This window comes from Vulpes lagopus, chromosome 2, assembly GCF_018345385.1.
Source record: "Vulpes lagopus strain Blue_001 chromosome 2, ASM1834538v1, whole genome shotgun sequence".
Classification (NCBI taxonomy): Eukaryota; Metazoa; Chordata; class Mammalia; order Carnivora; family Canidae; genus Vulpes; species Vulpes lagopus.
The window spans coordinates 157131525-157146891 of NC_054825.1; the positions used below are offsets into that span (position 1 = coordinate 157131525).

At 40.3% G+C, this 15367-nt stretch overlaps 1 protein-coding gene across 4 annotated transcripts in view; it reads left to right on the top strand.

Moving 5' to 3' along the window:
• The window catches only part of LOC121484174 (zinc finger protein 671-like), a 41597-nt gene that overhangs the window by 22603 nt on the left and 3627 nt on the right, over positions 1-15367 (top strand). For 2 of the 4 annotated variants that reach the window (XM_041743030.1, XM_041743029.1), the window contains exons 2-3: positions 14031-14157; positions 15075-15197. In XM_041743030.1, coding sequence (XP_041598964.1) covers positions 14031-14157; positions 15075-15197 — 250 coding nt within the window. The remainder of the gene's footprint in view (positions 1-14030; positions 14158-15074; positions 15198-15367) is intronic. The other 2 variants (XM_041743032.1, XM_041743031.1) reach the window with 1 other exon arrangement.

Below are 15367 nucleotides of genomic sequence, written 5' to 3' on the forward strand. Positions count from 1 at the left end.
ATTATTTTATGTAGGAACCAGTTCTCTTATGGAACCCTATTTGAGAAAGTCTGCTTAAGATTATGACCAACCAACTCCAGTTTATAGGGGTAGGTTTACTCACACCAAGTCTCAATTCTCTGATACCACCTGGTATCCTACAGTTCAATTCATATCTGACACTATTCACCAGGAAATAACATCAGATCTCACAGGTTAAGGGTTTAGTCCTCTAGGGACACCTGGGTGGCTCAGTGGTTTAGGGTCTGCCTTTGGCTCAGGTAGTAATCCCTGAGTCCTGGAATGGAGTCCCACATCGGATTCCCCACAGGGAGCCTGCTTCTGCATCTGCTTGTGTCTCTGCCTGTCTCTATCTCTCATGAATAAATAAATACTTAAAAAGAAATAAAAGGGGTTTAGTCCTCTAAGACTGTCTGTCCATACCCCTTTAGACATCAGTCACACAAGCATGTCGTTGCTTGTGTTTCTAACCAACTGGCTATAGATTGGAGATTCCAACGGGCGCAGAGGTTCCATGCCCTCTCCTGATGAACTGCTCTTCCTGAATCTCCACTAGTTCACCAAACCTGGAAGCTCTCTGAATCCTGTCCTTTTGGGTTTTGTGGAGTCTTCATTAAATGGGCATGATTGATTGAACTCAGTCTCCAGTCAGTCAGCTCTCTCCTGAGGCCAGGATATAGGAGTAAAAGTTCCAACCCTCTAATCACGTGGTTGGTTTTCCTGGCAACCAACCCCCACCCTTAGATGCCTTCAAAAAGTCACCTCATTAACAAAAGAAAAGACATCTTTTCTCTCATCACTTAGGAAATACCAATGGTTTTAGGAGCTCTGTGCAGGGCACAGGAATAAAGATCAAATATATATTCCTTGTGAATCACAGTATCACTTTGACCTAGTAAATAATATACCTATGTTCATAGAAAATTCAGAGAACTTATGATCTGCATTGTGACTTTATTTATGCCTTAGTGAATTTAAGTGTTTAAATGTTGTGATGTAAAACGAAGATGATTATGTATCTTGTGAATGTTACATTCTTTTTTTGATTTTAAAAAGCAGACACTCAACACTGAGTCACTCAAGCATCCCCGATTCTATATTCTTAATATCATCTATATGCTTATTTTTCGATTTATCACTTTATGAGAGGATAGGCAAGAGTAATTTATACATTTGTACCGACAATTCTTTTCAGTTTTTTATACTTAAATTTATATTCAGTTTTAATATTTTATATATTTGATTTATAAGGAGGGATTGCCAGACTATATAAAATGCATGGGCAAACTCCAAACAGTCTGTGATAAATGATCCTTCATTACAAAAATAGAGATAAGCTAAAAAGAATGGAATGAAATAAGACACAAATACTAATAAAAGGGTTGGAGTAGTTATATTAATATAAGAAATGGTCATATTACATTTACATTTCTGGGAAAGTAATGTGACCAAAGATAACATAGGAGCATTTAAAATATTAAATAAGTAATTTAATCAAGAAAATGTAAGAATGCTAAATGTATTTGTACATAATAAGCCTTCAAAAAGTCTTTTTAAATATTGTTATTTTTTTATTTTATTTTTTCCCTAAAGACTCATTTATTTGAGAGAAAGGAGAAAGAGAAAGTACACCCAAGTAGGAGTGGCAGAGGGAGAGGGAGAGAGAATCTCAAGCAGACTCTGTGCTGAACACAGAGCCTGATGTAGGGCTCTATCCCCTGACCCCAAGATCATGACCTGAGTGGAAACCAAGAGTCAGAAACTTAACTGACTGTGCCACCCAGAAACTCCTTAATTTTATTATTTTTTAAAGTAATTTCCACTCCCAGTATGGGGCTTGAACTCACAATCCCGAGATCAAACATTGCATGTTCTATCACCTGAGCCAGCTGGGAGCCCCCCCAAATTATTTTAGTAATTAATAGACTAGATACAAAAACAGTAAGGATATAGAAGACACCACGAACATCATCAGCTAACTTGATTCAATAGATATGCATAAAACATTGCTCTGGATTACAGCAGAATGCACATTATTTTCACCTACACATGGAATATTCAAGATAATAAACTAAATGCTGGGACATAAAATTAATTTCACTTATTTTAAAATTGAATTATACAGAAAATAGTCTCTAATTTCTAAATCATAAATTTTAAGCTACCCTACAAAACCACAGACATTTAAATTTTACAGGACACTTAAATTATCAAAAAGTAAGAGAAGACATGAGGAAAACCAATAAAGGATAAACTGGGAGCATAGTTTTGTAAAATAGGTGAGGGTGATTTAAATATAGCACTATAAAATAAAATACATGAAAATGGATAAACATTCTAATTAAACTTGAAGACTTCTATTTCATATACCTCATGGCAGCCAAAATTTAGAATTAAGAAAGATTGAGAGAGGTTTGTCTTCTGGGGAAGATGGCAAAGTAGGAGGATCCTAAGCTCACCTTGCCCTATGGATACTCCTAGATAATATACACTTCAGTGTAAAAAAACAAAACAAACAAAAAAACAGAAAATGACCCAAAGACTGATAGAACAGACTCTCCACGGGTAAATATAGAGAAGATGCCACGTTGAAAGGGGTAGGAAGGACAGAGACACGGTAAGGAACCAAACCAACCCACAAGACTGTGGGAGGGGGGGAAACTGTAGGCACAGAAGGGAGAGGAGCAGACTTCACACCAGGCACCCCAGACACCAGGAACCCACAATGGGAAAACTAATACCCATATTTGGCTTTGAGAACCAGAAGGGCTTAACTTCCTGAGTTCTTGAAATCAGAGATGGTTAACAACTGGAACTTTAAAAATAAATCAGTGACCTTGGAGGGCAATAGAAAACAGAGTCCCTGACCTTAAAGAGACAGCATAAAAACAACCCCACTGAGATAGAGCATAGAAGCAGCAGTTTTAAAAATGCCTGGTATGTACTGAAAGGAGATTTATTTGCTGGTTTCAGAATATGTGCTGGAGGTGCAAAATTTTTTTTTTTTTAATGATAGTCACACACACAGAGAGAGAGAGGGAGGCAGAGACATAGGCAGAGGGAGAAGCAGGCTCCATGCACCGGGAGCCCGACGTGGGATTCCATCCCGGGTCTCCAGGATCGCGCCCTGGGCCAAAGGCAGGCGCTAAACTGCTGTGCCACCCAGGGATCCCTGGAGGTGCAGAATTTTCAGGAGACTGCTCCAAGAATTTTAAGAGTTGTCAGGTACCGTTTTCTTCTGCTGCACCCCCAAGCTAATTACACAGACACCTGCAGGAACCACCACAGTATGAACCCTCTCCACCTAGCTTGCCATTGGCACACCCCACTCTCTCCAGTCCAGCCTCACTGGAGTCCCTCCAAAGTGGCTATAGGTCCCCTGCAATAGCAGACCAGTGCAAACCCTGTTAGCACAATGTGTGTCATGCTGTCTGTGGACCTGCTCTACAGGAGTTCTCCAGAGTGACTTCAGTTGCTCTCCCACAAGCAGAACAACACAAACCTTGCTAACATGCCTGCATTCTCCAGCCAACCCACCCCTCCAACACTCCTTCTGCAGGATTCCATCAAAGGTGGTGCCACAAGCGTGGCAGGGTACAGGCAGTCTGGACAGGGGCCAGCACCACTGCAAAGTGACTTCTGTCCTGGGGAGAAGGAAAGATAACCACACATACCAGCTTGACTGTGGCCCCAGCACTGGGTTGGGGCAGACATTTGGGCTGATTTTAGGCCACACCCACCCCTGACGGCCTCTCTGGACGACACAGTGTCCCACTATTCATTGTGACTGCAGCTCTGGCGAATGCCTGGTCTGACTCAACTTAAGCCAAGGTGGCCCCAGACTGCTCCGTTAACAATAAAAGGACCAAATTCTGCCCACAATAGAGAACATTTGCAGATTTACTGAACTGAAGGCAAAAATGGCTCAGCTGGCCATAACAGTAGGGTGCACATAGCACACGTAGGAGACACTGCTGAGGCATCATGGTCTGGTGAATAGGTGACATTGCACTGCAGGGCATGACAGGACCTCTTCATAAGGAATACATCACCATTAAACCAGCCCTAGAAGAAATGTTAAAGGGAACTCTTTTAAGTGGAAAGGAAAAACTATAAACAGGAGTAGGAAAAGTAGGAAGATCAAAAGCAGTAAAGTTAAGTATATCTATAAAAATCAGTAAAGGGATTCAGAAAATAAAAGGTTATAAAGTATGATTCCATAGACTTAAAATGTGGACTGGAGGGAAGAGGATTAAAGAATGAGTTCAAACTTGTGACTCTCAGCTTAATATGGACTGTTATATGCATAAGATATTATATATAAACCTGATGGAAACCAAAAATGAAAAACCAGTAATAGATATGCAAAAATGGGGAGGAGGATGAGGGGAGAAATCTGAGTGTATAACTAAAAAAGCCAGAAAATAATGAGAGTAGAGAGCAAGGGAAGAAAGGAACAGAGAAGAACTACAAAAATAATCACAAAACAAGTAACAAAATGGCAAGAAGTACATACCTATCAGCAATTATGTTGAATGTAAATGGATCAAATACTTCAATCAGAAGACTTAGGATGATGGATTGGGTACAAAAACAAAAGCAAGACTCAAACTGTGTACTGCCTATAAGAGACTAATTTTTTACTCCAAAATACGTACAGATTGAAAGGGAAGGGCTGGAAAAGCATTCATCACATAAATGGAAGTGCAAAGAAAGCCAGGGTACCAATACTTATGTTGGACAAAATAGGCTTTAAAACAAATTCTGTAACAAGATTTAGCAAGGCACTGTATAATTATAAAGAGAATAACAAGAAGCTATAATAATTTTAGTTATTTATAAACCCAACATGTGAACACCCAAATGCATAAAGCAGCTAATAGCAAACACAAAGGGAATAATTGATAGTAATAAAATAATAGTAGAGGATTTTAATATCCTAATTACATTGATGGACAGATCAAACAAAGTCAAGGAAACAGTGACTTTGAATGATACATTGGACTAGATGTATCTAACATATATTCAGAACATTCCATCCTGAAACAACAGTATATTTTCTATTCAAGTATATGTGGAACATTATCCAGAAGAGATCATGTTAGGCCACAAAACAAGTCTCAACAAGTTCTTTAAAAAAAAAAAAAAAAAAAAAAGATTTTATTTATTTGAGAGAGAGTGAGAGCCAGATAGATCAAAGAAGGAGAAGCAGACTCACTGCTGAGCCAAGAGCCTGAAGCAAGGCTGGATCCCAGGACCGCGAGATCAGGACATGAGCCAAAGGCAGATGCTTAACTGACTGAGCCGCCCATGTGCCCCTCAACAAATTCAAAAAGTGTAGTCATACCATGAATCTTTTCTGACTGCAATGCTCTGAAACTAAAAATAAATCACAAGAAAAAAATCTGTAAAGAACACGAATACATGGAGGTTAAATAACATCCTATTCAACAATGTATTGGTCAACCAAGAAATCAAAGAGGAAATAACAAAATACATAGAGACAAATGAAAATGAAAACACAATGGTCCAAAATCTTTTGAGATGCAGCAAAAGTTGTCCTAAGAGGGAATTTTATAGCAATACAGGTCTACCTCAAGCAGCAAGAAAAATCTCATATAAACAACCTAATCTTGGGATTCCTGGGTGGCTCAGCGGTTTAGTGCCTGCCTTTGGCTTGGGGTGCGATCCTGGAGTCCCAGGATCGAGTCCCACGTCGGGCTCCCGGCATGGAGCCTGCTTCTTCCTCTGCCTGTGTCTCTGCCTCTCTCTGTCTCTCTGTCTATCATGAATAAATAAATAAATCTTAAAAAATAAATAAATAAAAATAAACAACCTAATCTTATACCTAAAGGAGCTAGAAAGAGAACAAACAAAACCCCAAACCAGTAGAAGGAAAGAAATAATAAAAATTAGAGCAGTAATACAATAGAAATAAAAAAAATAGAACAGATCAATGAAACCAGGAGCTTGCTTCTTTGAAAAGATGAACAAAACTGGTAAACCTTTAGTCACACTTACCAAAAATAAAATTAGGGGCACCTGGGTTCAGTTGGTTAAGCATCTACCTTCAGCTCAAGTCATGATCCCAGGGTCCTGAGATTGAGTCCCACATCAGGCTCCCTGCCCTGCAGGGAGTCTGCCTCTCCCTCTGCCCCTCCCCCAATCATATCATATTTCATTCTCTCTCTCTCTCTCCCCCTCTCCCCTCTTTCCCTCCCCCTCCCCCTCTCAAGTAAATAAAAGTCTTTAAATTTTTTTTTAGAGAACAAAAATTAAAAAGGGAGAGGGAATTCACACAGAATCAGAAACGAAAGAGGAGAAATAATAACCAAAAACCTCAGAAATACAAATGATTTTAGGAATATTATGAAACATTATATGCCAACAAATTGGATAATCTAGAGGAGATAGATAAATTACTAGAATCATATAACCTCCCAAAACTGAACCAGGAAGAAATAGGACATTTGAACACACTGATTACCAGCTTTGAAATTGAATCAGTAATTAAAAATCTCTGAACAAAGGAAAGTTCAAGACCACATGGCTCGGGATCCCTGGGTGGCGCAGTGGTTTAGCGCCTGCCTTTGGCCCAGGGCGCGATCCTGGAGACCTGGGATCGAATCCCACATCGCGCTCCCGGTGCATGGAGCCTGCTTCTCCCTCTGCCTGTGTCTCTGCCTCTCTCTCTCTCTCTGTGACTATCATAAAAAAAAAAAAAAAAGACCACATGGCTTCACAAGTGAATTCTACTAAACATTGAAAACAGAGTTAATGCTTACTCTTCTCAAACTGTTACATAAAACAGAAGAGGAAGGAAGGAAGGAAGGAAAACTCCCAAATTCATTGTACAGGCTAGAATTACTCTGGTACCCAAACCAGATAGAGACAATGCAAAAGAGACAGAGAGAGAACTACAGGCCAATATCTCTGATGAACGTAGGTGCAGAAATTCTCAAGAAAATACTAGTAAACTGAACCCCACCAAACATTTTAAAACATCATTCACTATGATAAAGTGGGATTTATTCCTGGGATACATGGTGGTTCAATATTCGCAAATAAATCATTGTGCTACATCATATCAACAAGAGAAAAGATAAAAACCATGCAATCATTTGAATAGATGTAGAAAAATTGTTCGACAAAATACAGCATCCACTCATGCTAAAAACCCTCAACAAAGTAAATTTAGAGGAAATATATCTCAACATGATAAAGGCCATATCTAGAAAACTCACAGTTACCATACTCCATGGTGAAAAACTGGGAGCTTTCTCCCCTAGGATCAGGAGCAAGAGAAGTATGTCCACTGCCAACCACTTTTATTCAAAATAGTACTGGAAGTCCCAACCAAAGCAATGAAGACAGCAAAATAAAAGGCATCCAAATTGGTAAGAAAGAAGTAAAACTTTCACTATTTGCAGAGGATGTAATACTTGATATAGAAAACCCAAAAGACTCCACCAAAAAACTACTGGATTGACAGATGAATTCAGGAAGTTCACAGAATACAAATCTATTGCATTTTTATGCACTAATAATGAAGTGGCATAAAGAAAAAATAAGACAATCTCATTTTATGATTGCACCAAAAATAATAAAATGCCTAGGGATACTCTTAACCAAGGAGGTGAAAGACCTATACTATGAAAACTGTAAAATACTGACCAAATAAAGTGAAGATCACTGAAACAAATGGAAAGATATTACATGATCATGAATTGGGAGAATAAATATTGTTTGTTTGTTTTTTGAGAATAAATATTGTTAAAATGTTCCTATTACCTAAAGCAATCTACACATTTAATGCAATTCCTATTAAAATACCAACAGCATTTTTTTAAAAGATTTTATTTATTTATTCATGAGAAACACAGAGAGAGAGAGAGAGGCAGAGATACAGGCAGAGGGAGAAATTGAATCAGGGGCTCAATCCCGGATTCTGGGATCAGGACATGAGCCAAAGGCAGACGCTCAACCGCTGAGCCACCCAGGCGTCCCCCAACAGCATTTTTCACAGAGCTAGAACAAATAATCCTAAAATTTGTATGGCACCACAAAAGACCCCAAGTAGCCAAAGCAATCTTGGAAAAGAAGGATAAAAATGGAGGTGTCACAATCACAGATTTCAAGATATACTACACAGCTCTAGTAATCAAAACATTATGGTACTGGCAGAATAATAGACACATAGATCAATGGAACAGAATAGAGAGCTCAGAAATAAACCCACTACTATACAGTCAATTAATCTTCAACTCAGGAAGCAAAAATATCCAAAGAGAAAGACTTTTTAACAAATGGTGTTGGTGGGATGCCTGGGTGGCTCAGTGGTTGAGTGTCTGCCTGTGGCTCAGGGCATGATCCTGGAGTTCCGGGTTTGGGATCAAGTCCCACATCGGGTTTCCTGATAAAGTCTTTGAAGAAAAAAAAAAATGGTGTTGGGACACCTGGATGGCTCAGTGGTTGAGCGTCTGCCTTTGGCTCAGGGCATGATCCTGGAGTCCAAGATTGAGTCCTGCATCGGGCTCCTTGCAGGAAGCATGCTTCTCCCTCTGCCTGTGACTCTGCCTCTCTCTGTGTGTCTCTCATGAATAAATAAATAAAATCTAAAAAAAAAAAAAAAGTGTTAGGAAAATTGGACAAGTATATGCAAAACAATGATCACTTTCTTATACCATATGCAAAAATAAACTCAAAATGGATGAAAGACCTAAATGGAAGACCTGAAATAAAAATCCTAGAAGAGAGCACAGTAGTAATTTCTCTGACTTTGGCCATAGCATCATTTTTCTAGATATGTCTCCTAATGCAAGGGAAGCAAAAACAAAAATAAAATACTAGGACTACATCCAAGCAAAACGTTTCTGCAAAACAAAGCAAACAATAAAGGGTTAGTATCTAAAATATATAAAGAATTTCTATAACTCAACACCAAAACCCAAATAATTTAGTTAAAAAATGGGCAGAAGACACGAACAGACATTTCTCCAAAGAAGACATCCAACTGGCCAATGGGCCCATAAAAGACTGCTCAACATCACTCATCATCAGGGAAATGAAAATCAAAAAACTACAATGAGTGATCACCTTAAACCTGTCAGAATGGCTAAATTAAAAAACACAAGAAACAACAAGTGTTGGTGAGGATATGGAGGAACAGGATCCCTTGTGCACTGTTGGTGGGACTGCAAGCTGGCAAGGTGATATATATATCTCCAAAGGAATATTATTTAGCCGTAAAAAAAATGAAATCATGACACATGCAATAATATGAATGGATCTAGAGAGTATATTGCCAAGTGATATTGGTAGAGAAAGACAAATACCATGTGATTTCACTTTTATGTGGATCTTAAGAAAGAAAACAATGAAACAGAAAACAAGACTCTTAAATACAGAGAACGAACATGGTTACCAGATGGGAGATGGTGGGAAAGCTGAAGAGGATTAAGAGTACACTTATCATGATGAGCACTGAGAATTGTGTAGAGTTGTTGAATCACTATATTGTCAATGTGAAACAATTATATTGGAATGGGGGGAGGGTTGATATCTCCAATGTCTAAAATTGTGAAAAGATCAACACATAGTCCATACAAAAAAAAAAAAATAGTATTAATCAGAGCAAGAAATAAGACTAGTCTAAATGGGCAAAACATGAGTGGTCAATGGAAGGGGGAAACTAAGTGGCCATTAGACATATGAAAAGATAAGCACACTTAAATTTAGAAATTCATGCCAAGTACAACTGTCTTTACAGAACACATAATAGAGTGTAAAGATGAGGGGATCCCTGGGTGGCGCAGCGGTTTAGTGCCTGCCCAGGGCGCGATCCTGGAGACCCGGGATCGAATCCCACGTCGGGCTCCCGGTGCATGGAGCCTGCTTCTCCCTCTGCCTGTGTCTCTGCCTCTCTCTCTCACTGTGTGCCTATCATAAATAAATAAAAATTAAAAAAGAATAGAGTGTAAAGATGATTCTAACTCATCTGAAAACTTTACTAGAACTGAACTCACAAATGTAGACACAATAGCCCTGAGATAATATTAATAGTGTTCAGCAGTGTATAAAATGTACTGTATACCATAATCAAGAGAAAGATATTCCAGTGGTGCCAGGTTGCTTTAATGTTATGAAAAGAAACAATGTTATCTAACATGAGCTGCTTAAAGAAGAAAACATATCAATTTGTACAGAAAAATCACTAGCATAAGTGAATGTAATAGTGCTATGTATAGGTTCTATCCCTTTACATATATGTATAAGACACATATAAGAACTCATGTAAGATGTAGATATAGATGTGTGTGAACTGTAGTCTGTATGTCAAAAATATGTAGAACACAAAAATTGAAGGATGAAATTTTTACAGATCAATTCTATAGCATCACGTAGTAAAATTCTTAGGAATGAATATAATGAAATCTGTTTAAGTTCTTCCCTTAGGGACACCTGGATGGCTCAGCAGTTAAGTGTCTGCCTTCAGCCTCAGGGTATGGTCTTGGAGTCCTGGGATCAAGTCCCACATAGGGCTCCCTGCATAGAGCCTGCTTCTCCCTCTGCTTAAGTCTCTGCCTCTCTCTCTCTCTCTCTGTCTCTCATGAATAAATAAATAAAATATTTTAATAATATATTTTTAAAAATAAGTTCTTCCTTTAACACTCATTTCCAAATACCTTATTGAAAACCACAAAGTTGGGGATCCCTGGGTGGCTCAGCGGTTTAGCGCCTGCCTTTGGCCCAGGGCGTGATCCTAGAGTCCCGGGATCGAGTCCCAAGTCAGGCTCCCTGCATGGAGCTTGCTTTTCCCTCCTGTATCTCTGCCTCTCTCTCTCTCTCTATGTCTATCATAAATAAATAAATAAATCTTAAAAAAAGAAAAGAAAAGAAAACCACAAAGTTGTGCTCACTTTGGCAGCATATATACTAAAATTGGAAAACCACAAAGTTGTCTGAATATTACTGAAAACTTCATTGTTGAAACCTACAAACACTTCTGCTGAGAGAAGTTGAAGGTGTCCTAAATAAATAGTATGATATTTTCCATAGAACTCAGTGGCTTAACTGTTTCTCCCTAGAAGTATATAGTATCTCCTTAGTCTTCAGTATTAAGGAATACTGTCCTATTGGACACGGAATCTGGTGACAGTCAGGAATTTAGTCTGAGCTTCCGTTGACTACACAGATCTACCTGAGGCCCAGTTTACCTTAGTGTGACAGTTGGAGAGGTTGGGGGGGGGGGGGTGCGGTGAGTTTCTAGTTCCCACAGGAGATGACCACTTGGAACCCTCTGAATCGAGAGTGCAGGCTAAAAGGATGTGGGTGATCCACAATTGCTTTCTTTCCTCCATTGTGATGGGTTTGAAGTAGTATTGGGAGAGTGACCAGAGGATAGCATATAGTTCCTCAGACAACAATCCCAACCACCCTGTGTTTTGGATACTACTATTTTCCCTTACATCAGCAATAAGGAAATGGAGGCATCGAGAGGTGAGGCTTCCTGTCCAAGGAACCAGAATCAGTAATGGGGTTACTTGCTGTAAACCCAGGTAGCTTCCCTCTAGAGCTCAGGCCCAGAAGTCAGATGCCATCTGCCAGATTCCATTTTCAGTTTGAACCCAAACACCATATGGTTGGTTATAATTCAAGCTCAATGTTTGTGAATTTGAACATAAAATACAGTAGAAATGTGCTACAAAATTTGAAATGAAGTCCACCCTAAGCTGCTATTTAGTCCTGAGGAAAAAATATTTCTTAAATTGTAAATCTTGAGTCATCTTGCTTAGAAAAACATATCCTTAGAACAACAGGCTACCACAAATGTATAACAGCATTTTGTATGTTTGATTTTTTTTTTCCTGAGATAATTTTGAGTGTCACAGATTGTACATGCTATGCCATCCTGAAAATTTTTAATCATTCCTGTTAAGGCTACTTGTTGGTCTGGGGTATGTGTATTTGAATTTTGATAGATAGTGTCTTTAACTCTGCAAATTGACAACCTGGACTCACTTTCCACTACATGGTACATGAGAGCTCAGGTTTGTGGTGATGAGGACCATATCCAGCCCTCGCTATGCACCTTGCACCATTTTTAGTGCTTTATATATAACATCACCAAGATATATGAACTATTTTTTCCTGCCATCTTAATGAATGCAGTGTTATGTGTGAGGAATATTTAAATATCTTCACAGAGTTCTGCCAGAGAGGTTTTGTGTTCATTTTTCATTTTATATCACGGAGGTAAAACTGTTCCCCTTGTGTCCCAAATTAGGAGGAGTGAAGCAGACCTGGGTGGCTCAGGGGGTTAAGTGTGTGACTCTTGGTTTCAGCTCAGGTCCTGTTCTCAGGGTCCTGGGATCCAGCCCTGGGTTGGGCTCCATGCTCAGTGGGAGTCAGCTTGTGGATTCTCTCTTTTTCCCTCTACCCCTCCTCCTGCTCGTGCTTTCTCTCATAGATAGATAGATAGATAGATAGATAGATAGATAGATAGATAGATAGATATTTTAAAACAATTAGGAGGGGTGAGGCTGGTATATACAAATCCTGAACCTCCAAAATAGCCAGATACAGTTCATTCATGCTTAGGAAATGGGCCACCTGCTGGAGACTTGAAAAGGAGGCTTGAACTGCAAAATGTAGGTTAGGAGCGACTGGCAGGCTCAGCATACCTTAGGCTTTCAATAAATGATTCCTTTGCCTTCTACGTTATTACCACCTGGCTTCCTTTCTGAGCCCTGTGGAATGGTGGTTACTACAATACCCAGAAGGTTGTACATGGTGAGGTGTCAGTTCCTGGCCAGTGATGGCCCAGGAGAGGGGGTCGGGCTGTGAGGGCACAGCATGTGTGTTATCAATAATATAACAGCCTCCCAAAGCTGTCGATGTTCTGATCCCTTGAACCTCTGGATATGTTAACTCACGTGGCAAAAGGGACTTTATGTGTGTGATTAAGTATATTAACATGAGAGATCATTCAGTGGGCCCAGTGTAGTCACAGGAGGATAGAGTCAAGATTTCAGGAAGTAGGGAAGCCTGGGTGGTTCAGTGGTTGAATGTCTGCCTTCCACTCAGGGCATGATCCCGGGATCCCGGATCGAATCCCACATCCGGCTCCCTGCATGGAGCCTGCTTCTCCCTCTGCCTGTGTCTCTGCCTCTGCCTGTGTGTCTGTCATGAATAAATAAATAAATCTTTTTTAAAAAAGATTTTAGGAAGTAAACAGGTCAGAGTGATAATAATTGCTGACTCTAAAGACAGAGGAAGGGGGCAAGGAGCTAAGGAATGCAGGAGGTCTTCAGAAATTGGGAAAGGTAGGAAAACAAATTCTTTTGAGGAACTGCCAGACAGAACACAATTCTGAGGACATCTTGATTTTATCCTAGTGAAGCCCATTTTGGATTTATAATCTTTACAAGTATAAGAAGATAAATTTGTGTTGACTTAAGCCACAAAGCTGGTAATGATTTGTTACAGCAGCTATAGGAAACTAGTAGCGTGCAGCAGAGAATTGAAAGAAGGCTGAGGGTACCTGAAATATGCATGTAGTTCTGGGTGCCTGCAATTGAAGAAAAGGTCCAAATGGGGAGACCTTCTGGCAGGAATGGAGGCTTTCCTTTGGCAATTAGGGCTTAGAGGTTTGGGGCAAGATGGGATTCTGGGTGTATTGACAAGTGTTCTCTCCACGTTGTATGCAGAGTGACATGTGAGGAGACTGGTGTGATGTCTGTGGTGTGAGTGAGAAGAGTCACGGTAGGTAGCTGAAACTATGAGGGAGGTGTGGTCTGAGAAGTGATCTGCACGAGAGGAGTGTAAACTGATGGTCCTGCATCCCCATTCTTGGAGGCTTCCATGAGAATAGTGAGCCCAGGTTTATGTCTAGGGGGTATGATTTAGGGTACCCCGGGGGGATTGGCTGGCAAGTAGGGAGTGGGTGAGCATGACATTGTTATGGGTGGATAGAGTGGGGATACTCAGTCAAGAAACTTCCCTGGACCTTGCTGGCCATGTCATTGCAGGACTGTGTGATCTCTGAGGACGTGTTTGTGTACTTCTCCTGGGAAGAATGGATGCTCCTTGATGATTCTCAGAGACTTTTATATCAGGATGTGATGCTGGAGAACTTTGCACTTTTAGCCTCACTGGGTAAGGTCTGCATGCCAATACCATCTGCTTTCTCTTTTTTCTCCAGACTGCTCTGTCCTTCCCATGGTCAGATCATAGGCACTGCTTCCTTACCTGATCTACCGGGGTAGATGCTATGAGTGTCAGGAGTGTTCTCACCTCTTAGCTAGCCAGTCCTAAAGCCATGCAGCAAAGGAATTGGGAGTTACAAGGTATGGTTTGCCCAGTCAATCCCACAGTCTTGGTCATTTTCAAGCCTGTTAAATCTGTCCAGAATTAGAGCACCTCTGTGCCTAAGGTTCTGCTCCCTTTCTCCGGGTGACATTTTCTGGGACTTAATTTTTTTTTTTTAAGATTTTATTTATTTATTCATGAGAGACACAGAGAGGCAGAGACATAGGAAGAGGGAGAAGCAGGCTCCATGCAGAGAGGCCAATGTGAGACTTGATCCTGGGACTCCAGGATCACGCCCTGAGCCAAAGGCAGATGCTTAACCACTAAGCCACTCAAGCGTCCCATCTGGAACTTAATTGTACCAGGAGTTACAGGCACTCACATAGTCACTACTTAAGGGGACCTTTGTGCTGTTTCTCCAAAACCTTCCTTCAAGGTTTTTAAAAAAATTTTTAAAAGACTTTATTCATTTTAGAGAGAGAAACAAAGAGAGCATGAGCAGGGAGAAGGGGTAGAGGGAGAGAGAGAGAGAGAGAATACCAGGCAGGTTCCACACTGAATGCAGGACCCTATGATCCCATGACCCTGAATCATGATCTGAGTCAAAACCAAGAGGCAGACACTCAACCAACCAGCCACCCAGTTGGCACCGCCCCCCCGCCAAGGTTTTTTTTTTTTGTAATTTTTTTTTTAAACTTATGGGAGTGTCATAGGATGCATTGTTCAGTGTTATAGGATGCTCACCTGTCCTATGTCTCCCTTAGGAATTGCATCCTCACAATCTCACTTAGTCACTCAACTGAACCCAAGGAAAGATCCCCAGATGCCTGAACAGGTGAATATGAACCCAGCCACAGAGAGAGAGGCTCAGAAGGGACCTGGACCTGGTGAGTAGATATGAGGAAAGGGGATGATATCAAGATTGGATTCAAAACTAGCTATACTAACTTTTCACACCAGTGTTCAGCTTCAAGGCTGGTGGCTACACAAAATTTCTACCCATCCTTCTCCATTCTTGACATTGCAGCTTATCTCCTGTCTGACTTCTAGCCGCTTG